The sequence below is a fragment of the Homarus americanus genome, unplaced genomic scaffold, assembly GCF_018991925.1.
Source record: "Homarus americanus isolate GMGI-L3 unplaced genomic scaffold, GMGI_Hamer_2.0 scaffold48016, whole genome shotgun sequence".
Classification (NCBI taxonomy): Eukaryota; Metazoa; Arthropoda; class Malacostraca; order Decapoda; family Nephropidae; genus Homarus; species Homarus americanus.
In genome coordinates, this window is record NW_024755055.1 from 2,776,714 (window position 1) to 2,804,515 (window position 27,802).

General features: G+C 37.3%; 1 protein-coding gene across 2 annotated transcripts; it reads right to left on the bottom strand.

Moving 5' to 3' along the window:
* Window positions 1-1,281: 1,281 nt before the first annotated feature.
* On the bottom strand, window positions 1,282-27,378 carry LOC121856272 (tetraspanin-13-like). Of its 2 annotated transcripts, XR_006086945.1 has the most exons (7): window positions 27,195-27,376; window positions 24,759-24,911; window positions 18,371-18,484; window positions 17,548-17,667; window positions 16,807-16,989; window positions 13,317-13,442; window positions 1,282-2,379 (listed from the first exon to the last, which is right to left on the bottom strand). XR_006086945.1 is itself a non-coding variant. In XM_042351687.1 (6 exons), exons 1-6 carry the CDS (start codon window positions 27,252-27,254, stop codon window positions 2,299-2,301), a joined length of 711 nt encoding a protein of 236 aa, XP_042207621.1. In that variant the 5' UTR covers window positions 27,255-27,378; the 3' UTR covers window positions 1,282-2,298. The 2 variants fall into 2 exon arrangements, 1 of the variants encoding a protein (XP_042207621.1); XM_042351687.1 differs by lacking the exon at window positions 13,317-13,442 and having other exon boundaries at window positions 27,195-27,378.
* Between the last annotated feature and the right edge of the window lie 424 nt (window positions 27,379-27,802).

Sequence of the window (27,802 nt, forward strand, 5' to 3'; positions counted from 1 at the left end):
GATATACTACGCCAGTGATGATCACTACACCTGGAATGTTAATAATGAAAACTAGACAAATTATCTAATGTGAAATTCATTACTAGGGAAATAAGAGAATGAATATCAGTACAAAGGAAGTAAAACTGCTAATAAATTATAACATGTGGCATTTGAAATAGAGGTATTCAGTTGTAAAATCAAATACTGATGAGTTACTCACCAAGTTACTTTCCAAAATACATCAAAGTCATTTTTGAAATCTGGACTGGAATCCCCTGATCACACCTTAATGAGAATACACTGTATTCAATACAGTATATCCACATCAGGATTCAGGTCGACAACATGGCTGACAGGTGAAAATTGCAAGGTGCCAGGCAATGGGTCATGGAAATATCTTTGCCACCTGAGCTAGAAGTATATGAACACGATTACTGATGTGTGTAAACTTAATTGATGACCATTCGTAAAAAATAGATATTTATGAAACTTTCAGGATGCAAATATATAATACATAACACAATACCTTTCTACTACAAAATTATTTCAGAGGTATTTTTATATATTGCACTACAGTAAACTATAAACTGCAATCATCAGAGAATTTAATATATCTAAAATATTTAACCTGTATATAAAACTAAATTTTAATATTCAACTCTTGAAATTCCTAACATGCTAATTTCTCTCTTAGTTAGTAAATGAAACTGATGGTGTACATCTTGTAGTACAGTGGACCCTCAATTAACGAACACAATTGGTTCCACACAGCTGGCTGTTAATCGAAAATTTTGTTAACTGAATCTATTATTTCAATGGGATATTGGGTAATTGGTCCAACTCTCAGAAAAAGTATACAGTACATACAAAGTACTGTATACCAGTAATTGAATTAACAAAACATTAAATATAATCTAAACACAGTAGTGTACTGTACAATAATAAATAAAAAAAACAATAGAATACTGTATTTTAACTTACTTTGAGGCGTGTATGTCGTATTCCTGGCAGCTTTGTTTACATATCAAACAGCTGATGGTAGAGGCAGTCGATGATGACATGCCATATTCTTTACAGAGTGCATTAGTTCTAATGCCTTCTTCCTGTTTCATAATAATTTCTGCACTGTATATTATCAATATGTTAACTAAATTTCAGAATGACCAATAATTTTAATATAATAAATGCAAAAATATTCAAGAGCACAACTTTCTTTACATTTACTCCACTGGAAACGAATGTAAACATAGAACAGATTACCGTATTGGATGACCAGCGGATGCGCACAACAAAGCGCATTTCTCGTAAGGCTGTCGTTAATCGAAGTTTTGTTCGTTAATGGAACTGAAAATCCTTTTGGGAGCCAATTCGTTAACTGAAATTTCATTAATCGAACCGTTCGTTAATCGAGGGACCACTGTAAATACTACCGTATGGCATAGTACAAGTTGTTAATCTACACGAGACAGAGAGGATGTCAAGAAAGGCTATTAATACAGTACAGTCAACCCTCGAAGATCCCGACTAAAAGGGGGGGCCACCTGTCCGCAAAAGCCGATTGTCCGGATTTTTCGCCGAATAATAAATGATATAAGAAACGCCAAAAATACAGTAGTGATAAACAAATTACCATATACAATACTGTATAAACCACAACCAACAATTGTCCACTAGGTTTATGTTTCCCACCTCCTCGGGCACCTGTGTCCAAGCAACCGACTGGTCAAGCAGCGCCCACGGGCCTAAAGTGTTCTTTGCTCTGGTTTGGGAAAGCTTCTTAGGAAAACTTCTAGGAGGCTTCTTAGCCCAGCACCCCCAATTTTTTTGTCCAGATCTTCCGAAATCCGGATTTCCCCGGTCCGGATCTTATAGGGTTTACCGTACTATACTTCCATTTTCTAATTTCTATAAAATGAACTTTGCTACAATAAGCTAAACTTCCTATCTTATCTGTAACACCTTATGCCATTAGATCTCCCCTCTAATGGGGTAACCACTGCAGAAAGAAACATTAATATAATCCACCAGTGGGATAGCTATCATTGCACTCTATAAAATGAAGTTAAGAATAAGCACACAGACACTTACCATCAGAAAACTTAGGACATTATAATGTGACAAAGGGGAATCAATCTCAAATATTACCCTTTTGTCACACTTTAGCCCAACTTAAAGTGTTACAATAATGAACACTGGAAGATAATTCCATACTACTGATACAACTCAAGACAAGAAAACAGCAAAAACGGCATCTCATCGCGGTCATCTTAACGTCGTGTATTCAAACGATGTGGACATTTCTCAAACTGGTGATTCTCACTGTCGAAGCAGGCTTTGAATGTTTGCTCTTGGGTCTACTTGATGACGATAACGTTTAGCAATGAAGAAACCTACAAGCTGGAAGAAAAACAAATAAAATGTTCACTGTGAATCTTTTAAACTTACATTGGTGGTTTTGAAACACATTAAAACTCTTTAAAATGAACTTTTGAATCTTAAAATATTCTAAAGCATTTCATTCATTAATAAACTAGAAAATTCTTATTAAACTTATGTCCCTGGCAAGTTGAATAACCTTAACCTGACGAATGGACAGATGGAAAAGGCCAACACTTAATGCGACCTGATACGAGATGTCCAGCTTATGAGTGACAAACTCGCCGTACTCCCCCACTCTTTCCAACTTCCCTAACACATGTAATACAACTTGAGAACAATCAATAAATAAATACTGTACTATATACGAATAAGAACTTCCAAGAGTAAAAAATTTAGTGTTTACAGTTACAGTACTAAATTCTTTGCCTTCACTCTTGTTTATACTGTACCACCTATATTTCTCTGCATCCTCAGTGACTAAATTCTTCCTAGTGTAACAATTAAACTGAACAAATAAGGAGTCTGGAAATCTCGTACTTATTATTGTAAGCTTTCTTGATTACCTGAAGATTAAACACCTCAGCTTATTACACTAGCAACCACACTATTCAATGTAGTTTTGTCACATTCTGCCATCACATAGTATATTATTAATTTGACTCCCAACTGCACCATTCTGTTACATTTTTGAGATACAGCAATTGTATTTTGACACCCTAATGTAACCAAACCTTCCGCAGGTAGCATCGTTACTCTACTCTTTAGATGATATAAGCTGGGGTGTCTGATCTTCAGGTGATCTCACTTTCTCTCTACTCATGCAAGCCCTCACCTGCAACACAGATTCTCTCTGTGTTGTTACAGCAGCTGCCAAAAGATATCAGTTCCCTTTAAATAACAAGTGCCTACTTTACCTGTAACTTAATACTTGTACAGTTAAATATTATGCATCAATATCAATAACTTTTCAATCATACACAACATAGATACAAATCTAGTGACCATTGCTTCTGGGTCTTCTACATTTAAAGACGGGGTGGAGATGGGCCGCTAAAATTTCCGAGAAAGAATTTTTTCGATCCCGTCCAGCTGTCAAATAAACATTTATAATATGCACAATTACACAACTGATCTAAATCATTGTTCAAAATCATGAACACTACAATAGCTGCAATTCTTGAGAAATTTTCAAGAAATTAAGGTAAGAATAATACCATTATACAGTAGAACGTCGATTTAAAGCGATTCAATTTAAGATTATTGGTTTAAAGCGACACCCACAATTAAGGACACTGTTTTAATTTAAAGCGAATCTTTCCTATTTTGCGCGAGTCATCCGATACATCTTATTTTAAATTCCGCGCCTAACGTCTCTGGGCACACTACACGACTGCCCGCCACCCTCTCACACCCAAGGTAGGTAGATACCAGGTAGTCTCACTCCCATAGGCTCTACGCTAATGAAAATAAAATTGAAATTTTTATTTACGTATTTTTGAAGGCTTATGATGGTGTTAAAAGTTGTACAATAAATGTATGGAATGGAGATTTGTTGTTTTATTTTAATTGGAGCCACAGAATAAATATATAAAATAAATATAAATATCTTTCTTGTGACGCTTGTGACCGCTGGATTCAATCCAACGTCGCTGATTGGCTAGCGATGACATCACTTATTAAGCTCCGCCCACTTGGTTACATCAAACAGTAGAAGCGGGATATTTACAAGTGAAAGTGGAGTGTTTTTCTTTTATAACAATGATTTATTGCTCTGTAGCCATCTGCAAATTCAACTCAGAAAAGAAGAAAAAGTTTGTATCTTTTTATTCATTCCCTCAGGACATAAAGTTACGGGCAAAGTGGCTAGATGCCTGTAAAAGAAAAGAAATAAAGAACACCAAACAAGTGAAGGCGTGGCATACGATATGTTCAGTGCATTTTAAATCTGAAAGTTTTAATTACCATTTAGCAGTAGACAATGTAAAGCTTTCTTTAAAGCTGCACTCACGTCCAACAATAAATCTACCGGGATTAGGCGGTCAAATCAAGAATGCTAGAACGTACGAAGATCATATACTGTATTGTAAGTACATTAAATGTGCATACGTTTTGTTTCCTGTTTTATATATAATGTATTATGCATTTTCAATTGTCAAATATACAGTACCGGTATAGTAAAAATCTACAACAATTATATATTTCATGGGAAAAAATTATCTACACCAATATATTTTGCTTCAGAAAACTGTTGCCGGTTCAAGTGTTCCTGAATAGAAAAGACACTTCAAGCCCATATCAAGCGGACTCAATTGGTGGGCTCAGTCAAGATGGTGGACTCAGTGAAGGTGGTGGACCCAGTGAAGGTGGTGGACTCAGTGAAGGTGGTGGACTCAGTGAAGGTGGTGGACTCAGTGAAGGTGGTGGACTCAGTGAAGGTGGTGGACTCAGTGAAGGTGGTGGACTCAGTGAAGGTGGTGGACTCAGTGAAGGTGGTGGACTCAGTGAAGGTGGTGGACTCGGTGAAATTGGTGATTCAAGTAGAAAATTGGCATTAGGACTTAGATGAGGTGGTGGACCCAGTGAGGTGGTGGACCCAGTGAAGGTGGTGGACTCAGTGGTGGTGGACTCAGTGAGGTGGTGGGACTGAGTGAAGGTGGTGGACTCCAGTGGAAGGTGGTGGACTCAGTGAAGGTGGTGGACTTAGTGAATTGGTGGACCCAGTGGAAGGTGGTGGACTCAGTGGTGGTGGACCACAGTGGAGGGTGGTGGACCAGTGAAGGTGGTGGACCCAGTGGTGGTGGACCCAGTGGAGAGGTGGTGGACTCGAGTGGAGGTGGTGGACTCAGTGAGAGGTGGTGGACTCAGTGAAGGTGGTGGACTCAGTGAGGTGGTGGACCCAGTGGAGGTGGTGGACCCAGTGAAGGGTGGTGGACTTAGTGGGGTGGTGGACCCAGTGGTGGTGGACCCAGTGGAAGGTGGTGGACTCAGTGAGGTGGTGGACCCAGTGAAGGTGGTGGACTTAGTGAGAGGTGGTGGACCAGTGAAGGTGGTGGACTCAGTGAAGGTGGTGGACCCAGTGAAATTGAGTGGACTTAGTGAAGGTGGTGGACCCAGTGAAGGTGGTGGACTCAGTGAGGTGGTGGACCCAGTGAAGGGTGGTGGACTTAGTGGAGGTGGTGGACTCCAGTGAAGGTGGTGGACTCAGTGAAGGTGGTGGACCCAGTAGGTGGTGGACTCGGTGGTGGTGGACCCAGTGAGAGGTGGTGGACCCAGTGAGAGGTGGTGGACTCAGTGAAGGTGGTGGACTCAGTGAAGGTGGTGGACCCAGTGAAGGTGGTGGACTCAGTGAAGGTGGTGGACTCAGTGAAGGTGGTGGACCCAGTGAAGGTGGTGGACTCAGTGAAGGTGGTGGACTCAGTGAAGGTGGTGGACTCAGTGAAGGTGGTGGACTCAGTGAAGGTGGTGGACCCAGTGAAGGTGGTGGACTCAGTGAAGGTGGTGGACTCAGTGAAGGTGGTGGAATCAGTCAAGATGGTGGACCCAGTGAAGGTGGTGGACTCCAGAGTGAAGGTGGTGGACTCAGTGAAGGTGGTGGACCCAGTGAAGGTGGTGGACCCAGTGAAGGTGGTGGACTCAGTGAAGGTGGTGGACCCAGTGAAGGTGGTGGACTCAGTGAAGGTGGTGGACTCAGTGAAGGTGGTGGACTCAGTGAAGGTGGTGGACCCAGTGAAGGTGGTGGACTCAGTGAAGGTGGTGGACTCAGTGAAGGTGGTGGACTCAGTGAAGGTGGTGGACTCAGTGAAGGTGGTGGACCCAGTGAAGGTGGTGGACTCAGTGAAGGTGGTGGACTCAGTGAAGGTGGTGGAATCAGTCAAGATGGTGGACATATTTTGGATGATGGAGACACTGACGGTGGACATGGTCAAGAACTGTGACCTTCTTCCAGAAAAAAATGCACAAAGTCTACGCAAAAATTTTAAGTTACTTTCATGTACAGTGGTCCTTCGGTTAACGAGCACAATCCGTTCTAAAAGGTTGCTCGTTAACCGAAACCATTGTTTCAATGGGTTTTTGGGTAATTGGTTCCAGCTCACCGAAAATTACCTAAATTCAACAAAAAAGGTATAAAAATACACTTACTTTGAGGTGTGTATGTAGAAGGCTCCTGGATGATGATGGGAATTAGAATGGGGGTGGAGGAGAAGGCATTGGGGTGGAAGAGAAGTCACCCCATGGCGCCATTTCACCCATAAAATTTTAGTTCTCTTGGTGTAATTCAAGATTGTTTTCTTTAAATCAACACTGCACTGCATTATATATTGTCAACATGTAAAATAAATTTCAAAATTACCAATAATTTACTTGTAAACACAGAAAAAAGCATTTAGTTGAAGAGTCTCAAGCAAGATGTTACCTCCACTGAAAAGACACAAAGACTGACGCCTGTATGCTGTGTTGGCAGGCTGGATGGCGTGCCACAAACTAGTGACCCTACCTTCAATTATGTTCAATAATTGTTAAAATAACTAAAAAATTTAATATTAAACTTTTAAATTTATTGAATAGTATAAACTTCTTGATATTTACTAAAAGGGTAAGGAATTTAAGCCCTAGAACCGATTACTGTATTGGCGGACTAATACTGCAGCTGGTGGACCGCCAAATGCAAGCTAAAACATGTGGAGGTCGGCTAGTAAGAAACTCGTTAATCGAGTGATTGCTCGTTAACCGAAGTTAAGAATCTTATGGAAGGTAACTCGTTAACTGAAATCTCGTTAACCGAGGCGCTCGTTAACAGAGGGACCACTGTATTAAGAAATAAGTCTTTCCCACCCACATGAAGTCTGCATAATGATCTTAATGATTTAACTTAAGTAACAGATGGTAGAACAACCTTCGTAGTTTGAATTCATTTTGTAAAATATATATTTAACCCTTAACCTTATGTACAGTGACCCCTTGGTTAACGAACTCAATCCGTTCCAGAAGGTCGTTCGTTAACCGAAACCATTGTTTCAATGGGTTTTTGGGTAATAGGTTCCAGCTCACCGAAAATTGCCTAAATTCAACAAAAATGGTAGAAAAGTTCACTTACTTTGAGGTGTGTATGTAGAAGGCTCCTGGATGATGATGATGATGGGAATTAGAATGGGGGTGGAGGAAAAGGAAGAAGAGAAGGCATTGGGGTGGAAGAGAAGTCACCCCATGGCACCATTTCACCCATAAAATTTTAGTTCTCTTGATGTATTTCAAGATTAATTTCTTTAAATCAACACTGCACTGCATTATATATTGTCAACATGTAAAATATATTTCAAAATGACCAATAATTTGCTTGGAAACACAGAAAAAAAGCGTTTAGTTGAAGAGAATCTCAAGCAAGATGTTACCTCCAGTGAAAACAGAGAGAGACTAACGCCTGTTTGCTGTGTTAAGAGGCTGGATGCCGCGCATTAAACTAGTCACTTTACCTTCAATTATGTTCAATAATTGTTAAAATGACTAAAAAATTTAATATTAAACTTTTAAAATTATTGAATAGTATAAACTTCTTGATATTTACTAAAATAGTAAGGAATTTAAGCCCTAGAACCGATTAATGCATTGGCGGACTGATACTAAAGCTGGTTGCCCGGTCAGTGCAAGCGAAAACATGTTGAGGTCGGTTCGTAAGAAATTCGTTAACCGAATTGAAGATTCTTATGGAAGGCAGTTCGTTAACCGAAATTTCGTTAACCGAGGCGTTCATTAAACGAGGGGTCACTGTACTATTTCATGTATAATTATCCACCTTTATTAACTCCCTTACCATCTGTTTATCGACATCCAGACTGGCATATCATTTATCTACCGTATCCACATCCATCCAGACTCTCTCATGTCATCTATCTATCAACATCTAAACTCATCATACATCTGTCCACACTGTCTCAAAAAGGGCGGAAACACACTCGCTTTTAGACATACAAAAGTCCGTTAACTGTTGACTGACGGAATTAAGCAACACTCATGATTTGTACCTTTCTTTCTGTTATCCAGGTCGGTAAACTACTGGAGAACAAATACCGGGTATATGAATAAGATGGCGAATGTCAAACTTTTCCAAAGCCAACTTCGGACAGCTAAACGTGCAATAAGGAAGCAAAATACAGTCGACCCTCGTTAATTCGGACTAATAGGGGGGGGGGGGTGTCCGTTTTAGCCGATTGTCCGAATTAACTGATTTTAGGGGTTAATATTGCATGTATATTTCAAAGTCATTGTTTTCGTCAGGATTTTATCCCACTTTCCACTGTAATACGTACATAATTTCAGAAATATTACATTTCCGTGAATGTATTATATCAAGCACAGTATGAATAGAATACCATTGTAATATAACAGTTCTTTAACCAAAAACTATTAAAAAAACGAGTAACTTCTCTTGAACATCGGAAAGTTAGGTAAAATCTTTTGTTTTCGTCATGTGTTTTATCCTACTTTACATTGAAATACATCACGTTTCAGCAAAACTACTATTTATTTCCGAGAATATATTCATTCAGGCGCAGTTTAGGTAAAATATACGTGATGTAACAGACTTTTAACTGAAAACGATTAAAAAAAAACGTACCCTCTAACCCTGTTCAAGGAGAGGACTGGGAGAAGCTGTTTGGTACTGCAGATCATGACAAGGAAAATGATTTGGATGGATTTTAATGAAAATATTCAGAAATATGGTATTATAGTATTTATTCAAGTCAATTAGGATAGAATATTATTGTAATACAACAGTTTCTTAACTGAAAACCAATTGAAAAGCGATTACGGTAACATCTTTTGAACGAAAGAAAGCGAAAGTCATTGTTTTCGTCATGATTTTATCCCACTTTCCACTGTAATACGTACGTCATTTCAGCAAAAATATTACATTTCCGTGAATGCATCATATCAAGCACAGTGTGAATGGAATACCATTGTAATATAACAGTATTTTAACCAAAAACTATTAAAAAACGAGTAACTTCTCGTGAACATCGTAAGGTTAGGTAAAATCTTTTGTTTTCGTCATGTATTTTATCCCATTTTACATTAAAATACATCACGTTTCAGCAAAACTACTATTTATTTCCGAGAATATATTCATTCGGGCACAGTTAAGGTAAAATATACATGTGATGTAACAGTTTTTTTACTGAAAACGATTCGAAAAACACGTGTACCGTCTAGATGATACTCAACAGCTGGTGGTGCGTCATGCGTCGTTATAAACAATAGGAGGTTGAAGTAGATTACCGGGTATTATATTAAGTGTGAAATATCGAAAAGGTTTTTATTACCGGTATTTTTTGTAGATCAATGAGAACTGTGATACCGTATATGATATGATAAGTTAGCCTGTGCTAAGAACTTCAACATAGACTACTGAAAACACATAAGGTAATTTAGCCTATTCTAAGTTGGTGAGCTTCATTTGCTGAAGAAACTGCACAACTTTTCATTACTAATTGGTACATATTTTACGTTTCCATTGTTTACTGGCAGTGAATGGTAAATATTTTTCATGTCTGAAGCTAAAAGTTGCATCCCCCCCCCACACTAGTGGTGGATGTTACATTTAACCAAAAAGATGCTGGTGTTTTATCCAAGCAGTGGGTGGACCAGCATTTTAGCTTAAGGTCCGCGTAGGTAATATTCCTACAGAAAAAAAAAAAGGTTCAGATATTATCCGAATTATCCAAAATCCGGATTAAAGGGATCCGAATTAACGAGGGTCGACTGTACTTGGAAGCCTGCGGCAGCCATATTCTCCAATGCACAGTTAAGAAGATTATCGAATCTTGCATCTACAAGTACTTGGGACCAAAACAGTGTGGCAAAGCTTATGGTTTCATTACTAATGTATTAAAACATCCATTACCCTCTGCAGCATGTCTTAGCCGATGGATAAAGAACTTTCAAACTCCCCCAGGAATCTTAACTAAAAGCCTGGATTTATTAAATGCAAATGGTTTACTAAAAGACAGTTCAGAAAGATTGACAGTACGTAGTTTCGTTTGATGAAATGAACATTAAGTCCCAATACAGTTATAATGCTACCTCGGACAGAGTTTACTTCCCCTGCAATTACACTAGAGCAGAAAATCACGGTGCTGGAAGCACTGCAGCGAGGAAAGGGTGCTTCCTGCATCCACAGCCGCACCACTAGACAGTGATGTGGATGATGAGCTGGTCGAGTTGGGTTCTGCATCTTCAGAGGAAGAATTGCCGAACTAAAATTCAGTGAAGATCGATTTTTGATAGTATAAAGTACAGTAATTAAAAAAAAAGTTGAGAGGAAAGTGAGAGTGCTTGGTGAGAGGCGGGTGGTGCGTGGCGCCAGCGCAGCTACCCTCTCGCAACAGCCAATTGCTAGCAAACATACCATTTCGCGTCTCGTAATTTTAGCCGAGTTGATTTACGAGTGCTTGTTTTAGCATAATACTACAAAAACAATGTTTTGTTTATTCTAGGAGATGGGTTGAGGTGAATCTGGGTAGATTCTCAGTCTTTTTAGTATTTTGTGTTTCTCTCAAGTACCAAACTAAATTATTCCATTGAAACAATACTTCGATTTAATGTGAATTCGGTTTAAAGCGACTTCTCTTGGAACGTATCTCGTGTTATATCGACGTTCTACTGTATAGGTAAGTTCAAACAGAAAAGGTAAAGAAATGTGTCGCTCAGAAACCTTCAAATTAGAGAAATTCATCCACAAAATATCATACACATCCTATGCATGAAACAGAATAGGAGAATGAGAAAATACTGTCCTGTATCTGAAATTGTAAGAACATGTATGATGATGATGAAAGAAATGCCTATTACCACTGTTTTTAGGCTGGGAAAGCTGTAACTTAGTTATGATTCAGACACACACATCAGGCAAACAACTGGTGCATCAGAAAGGAAAAGGGTTCAAGCATTAATTTACATCCAGTAAGATCTTGTATTTCACGAGTAATATAGACTGGAAAAATTGCACCAACTTCAAATACATAATCTAATGGGAAAAATAACAATATAGACTGGTCACTCTACATCAACCTCTGATGTTCCCATTTATAACCTCCAAATGATACAAATTCTGCCTTTATTGACTTGATTGTGCTTTCCGGAAACTAGTTTTTAGGCCTACCTCAAGTAATTTAATCACACGCTGCTTCTCCTGCATCGAGTACTTGGCAAACTTAACTCCCTTATGATAGTCCCGCTTCTCCTTTTACTTATTTGGCTGCTTAGGTGGGTCTGTCCCACAGCCACCCCCACCAGTAGAGGTAGAGGCCATTATCTTGACTAGACAAGTGGCAGCACCAACCAAAAAAAGCACACAATAACAGCCCAGGCGGTCGCTAGGATGGCACAGGCTACAACGCGATAGTTGCGTTCTTGTAAACCTCTTTTACGTTCACCACCGGCAATTCGATCACCAGAACCCTTCTTGGAAACATTCTTCTTACCTTGTCTCTCCATATTCATCGCAAACACAATAAAATTGGAGAAAACAGTGAAAATCACGGAGCAATTGACAAAAACCACGCGATTCAACTGATCACGTGATGTAAACAGAGAGCGCTGGTGTAAACTGTTATTAGTCCTCACTTATTCTTTTCATACAGTATTTACGGGTAACAGTTAAATTTGCAAAAAAATAAATAAAAAAATAAATAAAAAATTACAGAGTACATCTCAAAAAACACTTCACAAACAAAAGACACGAATCAATTGACCATGTGATGTCGAAAGTGAACTGTAAACAATGCATAACCCCGCGCCACGCTTAAAACGTTGAGGATGGAATCAAAGCATTGAGAATAGAATCGCACTATAGCCAACATTCGTACGCAAAATTTCGCATTCTACAAACAGCGTATACCTATTCATCAATCGCGTTGCAACCAATTCGCGTTGACAAAACACGCGTTGTAGGAGAAATGACTGTAACTGGTATGAGGGCTGTGACGTCATTCAAGACGGTGGCCAGCATTCAGCTTGCTGGATCTCGCAAAATTCACGACATTTTAAGCCAAATATATGACTTGGTTACATTAGGTAGTGCTCGCGAAATTCAAGAACGCGAAATGAAATTGTGCGAAATATGAGATCTTACTGTGCTACAGAACACGGGTACTTAGTTTTATCATAAATATATTGTGAAGGACACAATGAAGCAGATATAGTTGCAATATAGGTGACATTTTAAAGAAAGAATATTAATTTTAGGAAAACACATCAAATCATTTCCACAATGCCCTACAGTGTAAAAAGGCTCAAGAAAGTAAAAATTGGCTGAAAGACAAAAACACTGTACAGTACTTTAATAATGATAGACACACAACAGAGGATATATCATAGCAAGGGCAGTTACAAGAAAGAGAAGATATATTAAACAGGTACACCACCGATTTTCCGGCACCCTTGGTTCCAAAGCCTTGTCGAACTAACCGTTTTGCCAGACCAACCGAGGTCACGTAGTAATAATTCAACAATACACCTCTGACCCACTAAGTATACACCTCTTGTGTCTCTAAAGTACCATGGACTGCTAGAAACTTAAATTGAACAAACATGAAATGTAAATTAAATGTGAAAAAGCCATAATTTTGAACATACACACTTTGTACTCAAATGTACTACAATAAAGGACTAAAATCTTTATCTCTTGTGCAAACTATGTGATGTTTATACTCAAATTAATCACTATCTTACAAGAATTACAGCAATGCAAGTTATATTTTGCTAAATTTAGTCTGTGACATTTTATAAGTTAAAAACTTCAAGCCTAAAACTACCTTCACCCTGGCTGGGAGGGAGGGAAGTTAAGTGTCCCGGAAAATCGGCGGTGTACCTGTACTGTATATGCACACATTATAAGGGTAAAGCATTCCAAACCCAATAGGAAACCCAACCACCAAGCACAGCAAACCCCGTGCTACCTGATATGTTAGTGTGTGAGGGTGTGCGAGGGCTTAGGGCACCCCACCACTCTACAGGAAGGCTGATGGGTTAGCACGTGGGTCCCTCTGGTTCCTGTACCGCACTGTCAGCCACACACCAAGGAACTGATGGGTTCACAAGTAAACATTTGATTACATGTGCAAAGGAGATGTGCATTTGTTATATACAAGTGTTAAGAAACAAAAGAAAATTAAAAAAGCTGAACCTCTCCAAGTGGTTAGGTATTTATGTAAAGCTCCTTGTTAATGATGATGTAATCATACACAATATTCAACAGAATAACTTTATGGGCATTAATCCAGCTACAGTACACCCTTAAATATTTTTATAAACATATGACTACAGCAACACTCTCGCACCATCATCGGGCCAGTTGTGACCACTTGACTTAGAAGAGCTACTGTCTCTTTTTTTTTTTTTTTTATCCATTTTTTGGTAACCGTTTTATTTTTGTATGAAACCAACTACATTTTATATAAAATTGGTTGCTGTTTCACATAGAAAAAAAATGAAGAAGAAGAAAGAATAAACATTTTTGATGAAGTGATGTTATGCATTATAGTTCTCAACAAAAACAAATTGTATTTTACAATAAGTGTTATACTGTACTGTACTGTACTGTACTGTACTGTACTGTACTGTACAATAAAAAAGTGAAAATTTAAAAGCTTCATGTCGGTCAAATCAGAAATTGGAAACGATTAATAATAAGGCCGATAAATTGGAAATTGGAATATTGGGAAGCTATCAAAAAATTTATACAGTATACATTAAGCCCGGATAATTCGTGGATTTTTATTTCGCGGTGCTCTATTATTCGCGGACGACACCCTGGACGTATCCGAGAATGTCTGCGGGTAGATTTAACGTTGCCGGCATTTTCGCGGCCGGTACGGGGAGCAAGCGAGTTTTGTGGCATCCTGCAAGGTGTCTCTCTCGTCCCGGGTGGCCGGCCCACTAACATCCCGCTCGCTCCGCCTCAGTCTGGGATAAACATTTGTCCGCGTCACGCACGTGCGAAGCTGCTCTCGTAACATATAAACATTTGTCCGCGTCACGCACGTGCGAAGCTGCTCTCGTAACAACTCTGTTCCTCGTACTTGTTATGGTTCCCAAATGCCCTCATCCACCTTCATCATCATTCATCATTTTCATCATATTCATCAGTGGCAGGGAAGAGTAAAACGGGATCTACAGCCAGTATGGAATGGTGAATGTTAATCTATTTCTATACAGTATAACAGTTGTCTATTATTATGTTATCATAGGAAAATTAATGGTTTATATAATTTGTTTATCACTGAGCTCGTAACATTTTCATAGTAGACTACAGAATAAGTTTTTCTCCCATACACCTGGCATCTGTACTGTACGGTATGCCTGGCTACACGAGAATGTAAGGGGAGTGAGTGACTGCTAGTTAGAATAGAATAGTGCTAAACAGTGATTAATTATGTCATTGTAGCTAGGTTACCACCAGGCTACTGGGCCTAGCTTTGAGGTGTTATGGTTTTTCAACTCGTATTTTTGGGTAGGTAAACATTGTAACAGCACCATTTGTATTATATAAACATTTACTCAAATGTATAATACCAAATTATTCACCAAGTTATTCAACTGTTGACGTTATGCACGGCTGAGGTTGCAGTTCTTTCGGGGAGCGAGCGAGGGCAGGCCAAGGTCAGCGCAAGTTAACACTACAAGATATCTGACGCGTTTCCTTTCTCACACTCCCGAGGCCTGCTCCTCCCTCTCTCTCTCTCTTGGTCAGAGATCAGACTCATATTTTTTGTTACCCAGAGAACACCTCACTTAAGTGTTCTCCTGTGTACGTACACTAAGACATTTCCCCTAGTAGAGAAGGTATAATATATTCTCAACTGAACTAAGGACCCGTGGAACTATATTTTCTACAATAAAGAAAAAACAACTAGCTTCCTATACTTCAATTATGTTCAATAATTGTTAAAATTACTAAAAAATTTAATATTACTCAAACTTTTAAAATTATTGAATACTACAAACTTCTTAATATTTACTCAAATAGTAAGGAATTTAAGCCCTAGAACCAATTACTGTATTGGTGGCCTAATACTACAAAAGCTGGTGGACCGCCAAATGCAAGCAAAAATATGTTGAGGGGCGCTCGTAAGAAACTTGTTAATCGAGGGATTGCTCGTTAACCGAAGGTAAGAATCTTATGGAAGGTAATTCGTTAACCGAAATCTCGTTAACCGAAGGTAAGAATCTTATGGAAGGTAATTCGTTAACCGAAATCTCGTTAACCGAGGGATCACCGTGTATATATATGTGTATGTATGTGTATATATATATATATATATATATATATATATATATATATATATATATATATATATATATATATATATATATATATATATATATATATATATATATATATATATATATATAATATATATATATATAGTGTGACCAACATAACATGACCTTAATTTATTTTTACTCATTTATATGCACACATCATCCTACATACATATTGTGAAAAAGCATACTGTACTACAGTATTACACCACAAGTACCAACATCCTTCATGTTGGGTTGGCTAGATGGCTACCAAAGAAATTCTGTAAGTTTGATCTACCGTATGTATTAGCCCGGCCGGAGATGTACGACAACTCGACCGACTCAACTTTAATGACAAAGAACGGAGTTGACTCGAGGGTAGACTTGCATTTTTTCTATATTACATTTTGTTGTCGTGTTTCTTGTTATTTGAGAGGATTTCCCCATTATTATTTATTTGTATGCCTTTTAATAATACTAATAATTAACGGTTTATCAAAAGAGCATGGCAGCCGGAAGGCCGAAAATATACATTTACATAATCTTACAGGCAAACAATACCGCATAATGGAGCGTACGAGAGACAAACTGCCGGGAGACTACTCGAGCCTCGTGCTCGGTGGAGTTGCCATATACTGTACTGGTATCTAATTAGTGATGGAGTACCACTAGAGAGAATGATTCAAGGAGTGAGTCGCCAAAATTTCATATGTCAATCATAATTACTGAACTTGATTTTTTTCTTTTTTTTTTCTTTTGGGTGACTTGAGAATGGCAGCGGAGCCAATTGGATACGGCTAAAAATTGACTCGGATATTGAGTCATGGAGCACAAGAGTGTTATCCAATCCCATAGTCATGACCATATAAAACCGAGAGGTAAATGTAATGTTATCTGCCTATAAAGGGATTAAAATGGTAACTAGTGATATAAAAAAAAAAGTGACTTAAATGTCTAAAGGATTCTTGTGTTGAATTTATGCTACAGTAATGGTGATAATTATAAATGAAAAGTGCACCAACTCTATAGAATACTAACAATAAAAGAATTTTTTAGAGAAATAATGGCACATCAGACTGAGGGTACACAAAATGAAGAAGCACATAACGAGAATCTAAAGGGTCAACAATGAATAAAACTCACTTCAGTAAATGAGAAGAATAAACCAATACCGCCAACCACGTTAAAATCTTTCTCCAAGGCCTTCTGAATTGGCTTATCACATGTCTGACAGGGGCAAGGCGTGTCACTGGCGGTGGTGATATTACTGCAACAGTGTCGATACTCTTCATCTGGACAACATAACTGACTTTCCTTGTTTGTCACCTAAGATTAAAAGGAGCAAAAATTAAGAAAATAGCAATCTTCAATACAAAAATACTCTCTGCCGTAGTACCTATAAAACAAATTCTATATAAAACTCGAAAGTTTTTTATATATTATAACCTGGGCTTTCATCCACAAATATCTTTTTCTTCTTAAGACTGTGGCTGTCTCCCCAAATCTGGTCTTCAATTCACTTTTTACTTAAGAGACAGGGACCTATGGCCTGTATAAAATAACCATCAGCAGACCAACCATAATAAATAGTAGTGGTTGGGTTGATAGCCACATATATCACTGTATAATTTAAGTATTTAAAAAGCATCATCTTACAGAAGCATAAACTGGAACCAATTAACAGAAAGGTGACAAAATTTACAACAGTATCATCATTATTAAATTCAGCTGGTGATTTAAAAAAGTCAACTAAAATTTTCTTTTTCATTTATTACTGGTAAAGTATTTAAATGTCCCACAGTCTACAGATTACTGCAGAAGGGCAATGCTATACAGTTTACCATTTATATACAAAAGATGTAATGAATATATTCTTACTATTACCTTTTCACATGAGGGATGGTCTAGGTGTTTGGTTTTATTTCCTTCTTTAAAATCGTATCCACAGCAGCCAAAGAAATTTTGTGCATCCTTTCTTGTCGACGTGTCGGCAATTTGCCAACCCTAAAAATATTCATAAATTTTAATTTTCAATTAGAATTAACAAGTATTAGAGACAAGACACAGCATTTCATATAGTGACTGCCTTCCTGTCATTATTACCTTGCTAGTATGTCCTTTACATTACCTACACTGGAAATGACTCAAGACAATGTGATAGTCCATCACCTCATTATCCACGGAGGTTCTCTTTTTGGATGATTCATATACTGTGAATGAAGAGGATTCAGGGAGGATGGTCTTGATTACAGTACAACCGACCTGTAGTCAAGGATCACCACAAGTTTAGCCTCCACCTCGGCTTATTTTTCTGCTGGGATGTGATTGCGGGTCACAAGAAAAACAAGAAAACCTCTACGAATACCCAAAGCAGTTGGCTAATGTATGAACAGTATGTATGTATAGTATAGTATAGTGGCTGCCATGTTTTGTGAGATGTGGCATCACTCTCTGTTTACATCGGAGTAAAACTAGCAGAATGGGCATAATTACCTTGGCTATAGTAACCAGAACAAGGATGGTAAATAAGCAGTCCCCCTGTGAATGTAAGCATTTCCTGCATGGTTATTGTTTTAATATAGATTACCAAGTAGAACATCACTGGTTCCTATCTGTTGGCTGGTGGGCGGTGGTGCCACATCTCACAAAACACGTCAGCCACTGTAATGGTTATAAGTGAAGGCAACTGTACAGCTCTGACACTCACCTGTTGAGCAAACAACAACTGCTGGTTTCCATTCATGGCTAAGCAAGCACAAGCCACAGAAAACTGAATGATGAATATGATGAACAAAACAATCATGTAGAAGAAGAGCATAACCTGTAAAAGATAGAAGAATTCTTAAGTTAACAGCCCAATATATCCAACAGCAAGTACAATATGTATAACAAAATTATTGTCTATCCTACTCATGTAAATTATAATATATACCTATAAGTATTACCTATACTGTATGAAATATTTTATTACAGTGCTATACAAATGCTTTCCAATTTACAGTACAGTACAGTAAAACCTCGATTAACCGACCACATATGGGGGGAAGGGGCCGACGGATAATCGAAAAGGTCGGTTAATAGTACATAAAGTCGACGGAAATAAAACATACATTTTCAAAGTACCTTTTCCCTAACCTACCTTGTTTAAGTCCCTCTATTCATTTTTGTTCATTTGCCATTCATATTTCAATAGAATTTGCTTTAAAACATTAACCACTTTAGTAAATAAATATGAACCAGCACAGAAACCGTGAATAAAAAATGGAAATGTCAAAGGACATGTGTCATCACAAAAATTATGACCAAGTCCCAGGTTGCTGATCTGACTTTCTGCCTCATTTACACACAATTGCAGGGTCTCAATTGTTTCTCTTACTATTGACAACACAACATACATACAGGTACCGTACATTGTTTCTCATTTTTTTCATTTTTGCATTTCTTTATGGTTCTTTATTACTATTATTATTAGCATTATTATTACGTATTATTATTATTACATTATGGCTCCCCCAGGCCTCGATGTAGGTCAGTGACCTGTGCCCGGGTGGGCTAATCCCCGTAATTTTTTTTTTTTTTTTTTTAAGGGTACGGGATTGACGGTTAATCCGAAAGTCGGTTAATCGAGGTTTTACTGTATATCCAATTTGGAATCAGTGTTCCAAAATTACATGCCCTATCATCATCTATGTTACATCATTCATGAATTGTTAACTACATTACTATACTTAAATTTTCATCACTGAAACTACTGTACACAAAATGCTTGTATGTACTGTATATCTTATTTCAAATATCTTAAATAAACCAAAGTAAATTTACCTCGATACAGTCCTATAGCACACATCCTATAAAGTACTGTACTGTATGTATGTCTATTTCCCGCTGGTTTCTTCATCACTATACCTCTACTTTGATTTCCTTTAGTTAATTTTTTTTATATATCTGTAGTGTATATCCTTAAACCTTAAGCTGTCATGTACTCTTACCTGGTAGACTTTCTCTTTTTTCAGTACAGGTACAAAGTTACCAGTACTAGATGGAGATACAGGTTGTACCTCTCTAGTCCGGCAACCTCGGGACCTGACCGGTGCCAGACCATGGAAATTTCCGGACCATGGAAATTCACCCTTTTCCTGAATAGATAGTGACTTGTGCTTATGCTTGGAAGCACTAGCACCACTTTCTCTGCTTCATGGTCTCTTTGAAGATATATTGAAGAGTTAAATGTCGTACAGTAGCTTCTCAAATTTCGCTAGTTTTTAATTCAAAGTTTTTTATTGGAACACAAAAAAACAAAATTAAAAATTCTGACGGCGGAAACTCGAATTTCGACGGGTTTGAATGGCTCACCAACGTTCAGACGTGCACAATCGTGTAAACAGCGTCATTTCTCTTATGCACAAAGGATTCATTATTGTTTATTACTGAATGTCTTTTTGATTGAATGAATGTTTGTGTGTGCAAAATGAACAATACAATTCATTAATAATACGTACACTATTAAAACACACGAGGAGACGAGACGGCATTGTTTTCATTGTTTACAGAACCAGTGACTGACTGGCTCTACATATAAAACTGAAGAAAATAAGACCCTGGTTGTAGCTGTAGTAAAATTAATATGGTTGTTTTAAGTAATGTTATTTAATGTTAATAAATGGAACAATAGAAGTAGCTAACGATAATGGTAAAGAAAAAAAGAGAGATTGCATATGTAAGTGCACACATGTGAAAACATATCGTCATTGCTCTACATAAGAATATGAAAGCAACACTTATTTACCGTTCATATATATTTTAATTAATGTTTCTGATTTTTTTTATTGAATTAATGTTTGTGTGTGCAAAATGAACAATACAATTCATTAATAATACGTGGAATATTAAAACACACGAGGAGACGAGACGGCTGCCGGCATTGTTTTTGTTAAAGCTTACAAAACCAGTGACTGATCGGTTCTACATATAAAACTGAAGAAAATAAGACCCTGATTGTAGCTGTAGTAAAATTAATGTAGAAAAATTAATATGGTTGTTTGAAGTAATGTTATTTAATGTTAATAAATGGAACAATATAAGTAGCTAACCATTAATGGTAAAGAAAAAAGTGAGACTGCGCATATGCAAGTGCGCACATGTGAAAACATATCGTCATTACTTTACATAAGAATATGAAAGCAACACTTATTTACTGCTCATATATATTGAAGGGTTAAAAGTTGTACTCTGTATAGACAAGCACAGAGAGAGCAGCCGAGCTGCCGGATGTAAACAAACCTTAATTTCCCGTGGCTTTGTTGTTGTTTTTTTACGGGGATTAGCCCACCCGGGCATAGGTCACTGACCCACATTGGGGCCTGAGAGGCAAAAATTTAATACTCCTGTAATAATAATAATAATAATTCAGATAAGTTATTAAAAAAAAAAAAAAAGCTGTCTATCTACCTATAAAAAAAAGCTGTCTATCTACCTATAAAAAAAAGCTGTCTATCTACCTATTGGACAAACTAAAATCATTCCGGACCACAGAATGCCGGACTAGAGGTACAACCTGTACAAGTAAATTTACAAGTAATGACATTGTCTGGACTTTGTTTTGATGATTCACTAATTTCCCAAAGTAACTTGGCATCGTCCACAAACATTTGTATAGAGGAGTGTATAGCTTCTGATATGTCATTAATGAAACAGACAAACAACAACGGGCCCAATACACTGCCCTGTGTTACCCCGCTAGTCACAGGTACACATGACAATTATGCACCATTTATCACCACACACTGTTTGTGGTCATGCAGAAAGTCTCTGATCCACGCTAGGACACTTCCCTGAATCCCGTACCGTTTCATTTTAATTCTCATCCTTTCACTGGGTACACTGTCGAAAGCCTTGGCAAAATCTAGGTATATATTGTCGATATTTCTGCCTTGTTCTAGAATTTGAGTCCAAGCATGTACCAGGTAGTACCTTGAGTAATTGTGCTAAGCAGGATCTTCCCGCCATAAACCCGTGTTGGCATTCCATTATAAGGTTGATTCGTAGCAGATGTCCCATCCTGGCATCTCTTACGATGCTCTCTAGTATTTTGCACACTATGCTGGTAAGGTTTACCGGTCTATAATTATTCGTGAGTGACGATCGCCCTTCTTGAATATACAGTAAAAGTCCAAAAATTCGGACCACCCGAGAATCCGAACTTTTCGAAAACTATTTTTTTTTTTTAGCGGGCTTTTGTGTGTATGTGCGCATGCATGAGCGCCACAGCTGCACAGCGACAACAAGCGACCACGTGGTCGCCACTTTAAAACGGGCAATCAAATTGTGACAACATACCGTATATACTCGTCTATAACCCCCCTCGTTTATAGGTCAATCCTGATTTTTTGACCTGAGGCTCGCCGTGCCTGAAACACGAGTGCCAAAGGCAAATTGTTTACCATTTATTATTACGACACTTTACACTGAAACGCGGGTAGTTTCAACAAAAATATTGTATATTTCCATTTAAGTATTTATTCAAGTCAATTAGGAGGGAATATTATTGTAATACAACAGTTTTTAACTAAACCATTCGAAAAGCGATTACGGTAACATCTTTTGAACGAAAGAAAGCGAAAGTCATTGTTTTCGTCAGGATTTTATCCCACTTTCCACTGTAATACGTACGTTATTTCAGCAAAAATATTACATTTCCGTGAATGTATTATATCAAGCACAGTAAGAATAGAATATCATTGTAATATAACAGAATTTTAACCGAAAACTATTAAAAAACGAGTAACATCTCAAGAACATCGGAAGCTTAGGTAAAGTCTTTTGTTTTCGTCATGTATTTTATCCTATTTTACATTGAAATACATCACGTTTCAGCAAAACTACTATTTATTTCCGGGAATATATTCATTCAGGCGCAGTTTAGGTAAAATATACGTGTGATGTAATAGTTTTTTAACTGAAAACGACTAGAAAAACCTGTACCCTCTAGCCCTGTTCAAGGAGAGAACTGGGAGAAGCTGTTTGGTGCTGCAGACGATGACAAGGAAAATGATTTTGATGGATTTTAATGAAAACATTCAGAAATATGGTATCATAGTATTTATTCAAGTCAATTAGGATACACTATTATTGTAATGCAACAGTTTTTTAACTGAAAACCATTCAAAAAGCGATTACGGTAACATCTTTTGGACGAAAGAAAGCGAAAGCCATTGTTTTCGTCACGATTTTATCCCACTTTCCACTGTAATACGTACGTCATTTCAGCAAAAATATTACATTTCCGTGAATGCATTATATCAAGCACAGTATGAATAGAATACCATTGTAATATTACAATGTTTTGAGTCCTACTCTTTCCATTTACAGAGTACTGTACAAGCGCATAATAATGGCTCCTAAAGTACATAAACTTCGTTGTGTGAAGAGAAAGAAGATCACGTTGAAATTGAGTGACAAACTTGAAATAATTAAGAAACTAGAACGTGGTGTGAGCAATACTGTTCTAATGGAAACATACGACATTGGAAAGTCTACAATTTATGATATAAAAAAGGCAAAGAGTAAAATTCTAGAATTCACAGCTTTTTCATTAAAACTGCTCGTTTTAATAAATGAAGCATGCTATATTTGCTAATGAATAAACTATCAAAATGTACCAGTTCATCTCTTCTTTATTCCTTCTTAAATTTTAATTTTAAAAGTACTGCATGAGAATCCGGAAAATCCGAAAATCCGGACCGACCCAATCCCCAAGCAGTCCGGATTTTTGGACTTCTACTGTAGGACTCATATAAGCCATCTTCCAGTCGCCAGGGACCTTTTACTCCTCCAGGCATTTACAGAACAGGATCTCAAGGGGCTCCACAAGCTCTTTATACAGTTTTTGTCACTCTTGGGTGTACCATATCTGGGCTGGGACTCTTTATCTTTGACAGTTTATAACCTCATCAAACCTATGTGTTTCTTTTCACTAGAGAACCTCCATACCCGAGAGATTCCTTTAAGAAACATATCTTCCATTAAACTGTCACTACACATAAGCACTAGCTTTTCACTTAAGGTTCGAATACTGCATCTTGAATTCTCGACATCCACTGTACGGTATACTGTAAAGGTCACGGAGAGTTGCGAACAGAGTTCTCTTAATGTCTTTGTCAATAGATGACGTCTACTTGAAGATAACACCTAAGTAAGAGGGTCTGTGACATTTTTATCTTGTTACTGACTCACATAAGACAAAAGTGCAGCATTCACATTATACGCCATTTACACATGATCCAACAAGTAGATAACAGATACAGTCACTATAGTATTTACAACTACAGGGGGTCGCCAGGTTACGAACGGGTTCCGTTCCTGAGGACATTCTTAAGTCGGATTTGTACATAAGTTGGAACACATGCTATGTGCATACCGTACTTACAGAACAATGTTTAAAATTCCACTATATCAAAGCCTAACTCATTATATACTGTGCATCTAAGATCACTTAATTTAAGAGAAAAGAAGAAATAGAATGACAAAATACAGTAAATCAAAGTAAAAACAATAAGTCATCAGCAAAATAAAATACTGAACATTTTAAACTTAACCCTGTTCGTATTGGTCGGGGACCCCCTGTAGTCCCAATGACCCACAAGTGTTGACTACGGTAATATAGTATAGTATTGTTACTGGTAAGATTCAATGGAACAATAGCTGTACCTTGGTCCATTACAAAAAAATCCCATTTTTGCTCTATGAGTAAGAAAGTCATACTGCACACTTAGCCCACTCACGTTAAGGGCTCCTCAAACACTAACCATTAATGCACCTGCAGACTAATCAATAATCTCCCATTAAATTTTTCTTTAAGAAACTCATTCTAACAAATATTATGAGGGACAAAGGTCAAATAACACTACAAAAACACACTTACTGGAATGCATTTGAATGCGCAAAGAAGAATCTTAATTACTGCAGCTATCACAAATTTTATATATTCCTCAAGACAAAAGTTTTAATGTTCAGTAATTATTCAGTTTTAATTTTCCTTAACTTTAAGATAATAACTTGTGTATAACATGAGTCAATAATGTACAACAGCAATTTACCTGATGATGTTTGCTGGCACCGACAAGACCCACTATGGATATGAGGAGCAGGAAGACTCCGCAGGCGATGATGACAGACACAAGAGAGAGGGAGGTGACGAATGATGTTGCTTTTGCTGCTGCAGCAACACCAATTAAGATGAAGGCCACTACCTGTAAGTACACATTTATACAGAATTTTCACTAAACGCTAAAACAAAATAAAAAAATCAGTAAAGTATTACTTTTTATAACTACCGGTACTCTACAGGGTAATTATTTTTATTAAAAAACCCTAAATAATTAGTATCCCATTATTGGACATGTAATACACAGATACCTAAAAAGCAGTAGGAACAAACTCTGAACACTGTGATGTTCTTCATACAATTCCTACTGACTTTTAGGTTCCTGTTTATTACATGTCCTATAATATAGTACTCTACTGTAATTATTGAGGGTTCACAAAAAAATTTAAAATACAAATATCTGTACAGTACTGTACAGTATTTAAAAAAAACAGGGATATTAACATCTACCTGTACGTAACACAATAATTTTAATCCAGATGATCACTTGCCTCACCTTCATTTGATTATTTAAATTTAATTTAAAAATTATTAAAATAACAGACCAATCGGTGGCGAACAAGATAAAAGTGCAGTAAAGTTAAGCAAACAATAGATCACATAAAGCACCCTAACTTATTTAACCAAAATTATTAAACCTCATAACACCAACGTAACCTAGACCTGGTAATAACTTATGAGACCAAATCGTGGGAAGGAGCAACCTTAGTTGATTTTTGGTTAATATTGACAACTGACCCACAGACGAGTTATTTGTTTTACTGTTTATTTTCTTTCTTTACTATCATCAGGGAGTTCTGATACGACAATCATTTCTTGTGCAAATGGTTCGTTTTGTAAATAATTAGGCACCTAGGCATGCACAACTTTGTCTTCCCGGCGGTAATGCAGCCGCAATCTCGTAACAATGTCACGAGTTTCCCGCCACTCAAGAGTTCCCGTCAATTTTAAGCCAATAGCATGAAGGCCTTATGCCTGTCTTCGACCAATAAGAAAGCCTATGAGGCGTGACGTCATGAAAGTTGTGGTGTCCTTTGTGGGTTGATGCCGTTTGAGAAGCTGAGTCTGCATTTGGTAAGAGTTAAGTGTGGTTGTGTCCTGGGTGTCACCTCATCACAAAGACTGAAAAGTACGTAAAATCAATTAAATTCAATTGTGTCGCTATTATCCATTTCCGCCAGGTATTTATGGGGTTCAACATGCTCAGAATAGGGAGATCTAAATGTTTCAGGAGTTTATAACTTTGGGGCGTGCCATGTCCGATAGTAAAATACCTGTAATGCCTCAGTTTAACATCAATTGTAGGCAAATTGCTGGAAGCAATAATTTCAAACCCTATTCGAAATCACCTGGAGAAGCACAAGTTACAAATGTGAATCATGGTTCATTGATCAAGTTCTACTAACGGAAACACCCCATTTCGTTACCAATCCACATCCTCACTAACCCAGTTCGTCACCAATACCCCAACCCATCACAAAGATAAATTCCGTTTCATCATCGGTAACAGTCGCTGGTATTAGTGACAAATTGTAACTTATTATTTTACACGAATAGATATTACACATGTGTACAGACGACTCGAGAAGTATTGTGTTTTTATTATACATGATATTACCGAGTAATTATTTAATAAATAAAATGATTAAAACATTGATGAATAAACAAAATACAGAACAAATGAAGGTGATTTGGCACGAGCGCATGAATCACCGAGCAGTGACATGATTGCAGGCATATTAACAATGTTTTTATTATTTATTTTCGTCTTTAATAAATTGTCTTAGTGCTTTTTATAATTTCATATCCCAAGCAACAGTTATTTTCGTGTATATAATGATGGGAATGAACAGTGTGACGAAAGGGGTTAAAGCATTGGTTACGAAACGAGTTCAAAATATGGTGATAAAGCAGGTTGTTGACAATATGGGCAGACCCCATGCTAACATAAACTCATAAAATTCGTCCTTTATACAGATTGAACCCTCGGTATTCACTCGTTCACAATTCGTATTTCAGTGAACCAAAAGAGACATAAAACATATCTTAAACTTATTCCTGAACCTCTACTCAGCTATTTGTTTGAAGCGTGCAAGGTTGGCCGAATTAGTAATGTGTGGGCCCAGTTTGAGTACCTTGAGACCTGATAAAACTCATTATCAGTCTACTTCATTAGTTTTAACACGACACAAACATTAACAACGCTGTTACGTATTAACAATACTCTAAATCATATGCTGCTAAGTAAATTACTTTCTTGTATTAAGGCCAACCTGTGGCAGTAATAAAGCCACGGCAAGTACACTCGGATTGACACTGCAAGGATAACAACTTTGGGATTTTTCTTGGCAAACACTTTGATACTTACAACATAGAGAATGTTGAGAGCCACCAGTGAGTTTTTAGAGCAAGTAAATCCACCACACATCTTTTGTTGCTTTTGAAGCCCAGTGTGTGAGTATCTGAGAAGAGAAAATTAGACGCGTTATCACGTCCCTGAAGATCACTCTGCTGCTGGCTATTGATTTTGGGGTTGCCAGACTCTCCTGTCGCCTCACCTGCCAGTAAACAGGAAAAATATAACCCTACATAAATTATATTTTAATCATTGAAATACTTGTTTATAGATATTTTACTAAAAATATTGACGCAAAATTTAAAATTCTTATAAAATATATATGTTTTAATAGCTATTAATACGTTTATAAATAAGTATATTTTAAACACATATCTTAAGCGCAGTCTCAGATGAAATTCATGATATCAATATAGGATATCAGTTTCATGAAGATTATATTCAATCATTTATTGGAAGCTTCATGGCGATTAAGTACTATTCAAAGAGGAAATTATAATACTGGATCGTTTATTTAACAAGATAAAATATTCAGTACTAAAGTTCCAGAAATGCAAACATCCAAGTTATCAGCAAACAAAATTACCTGCTCGAATCATATGACCCACTTGAGCTACGCT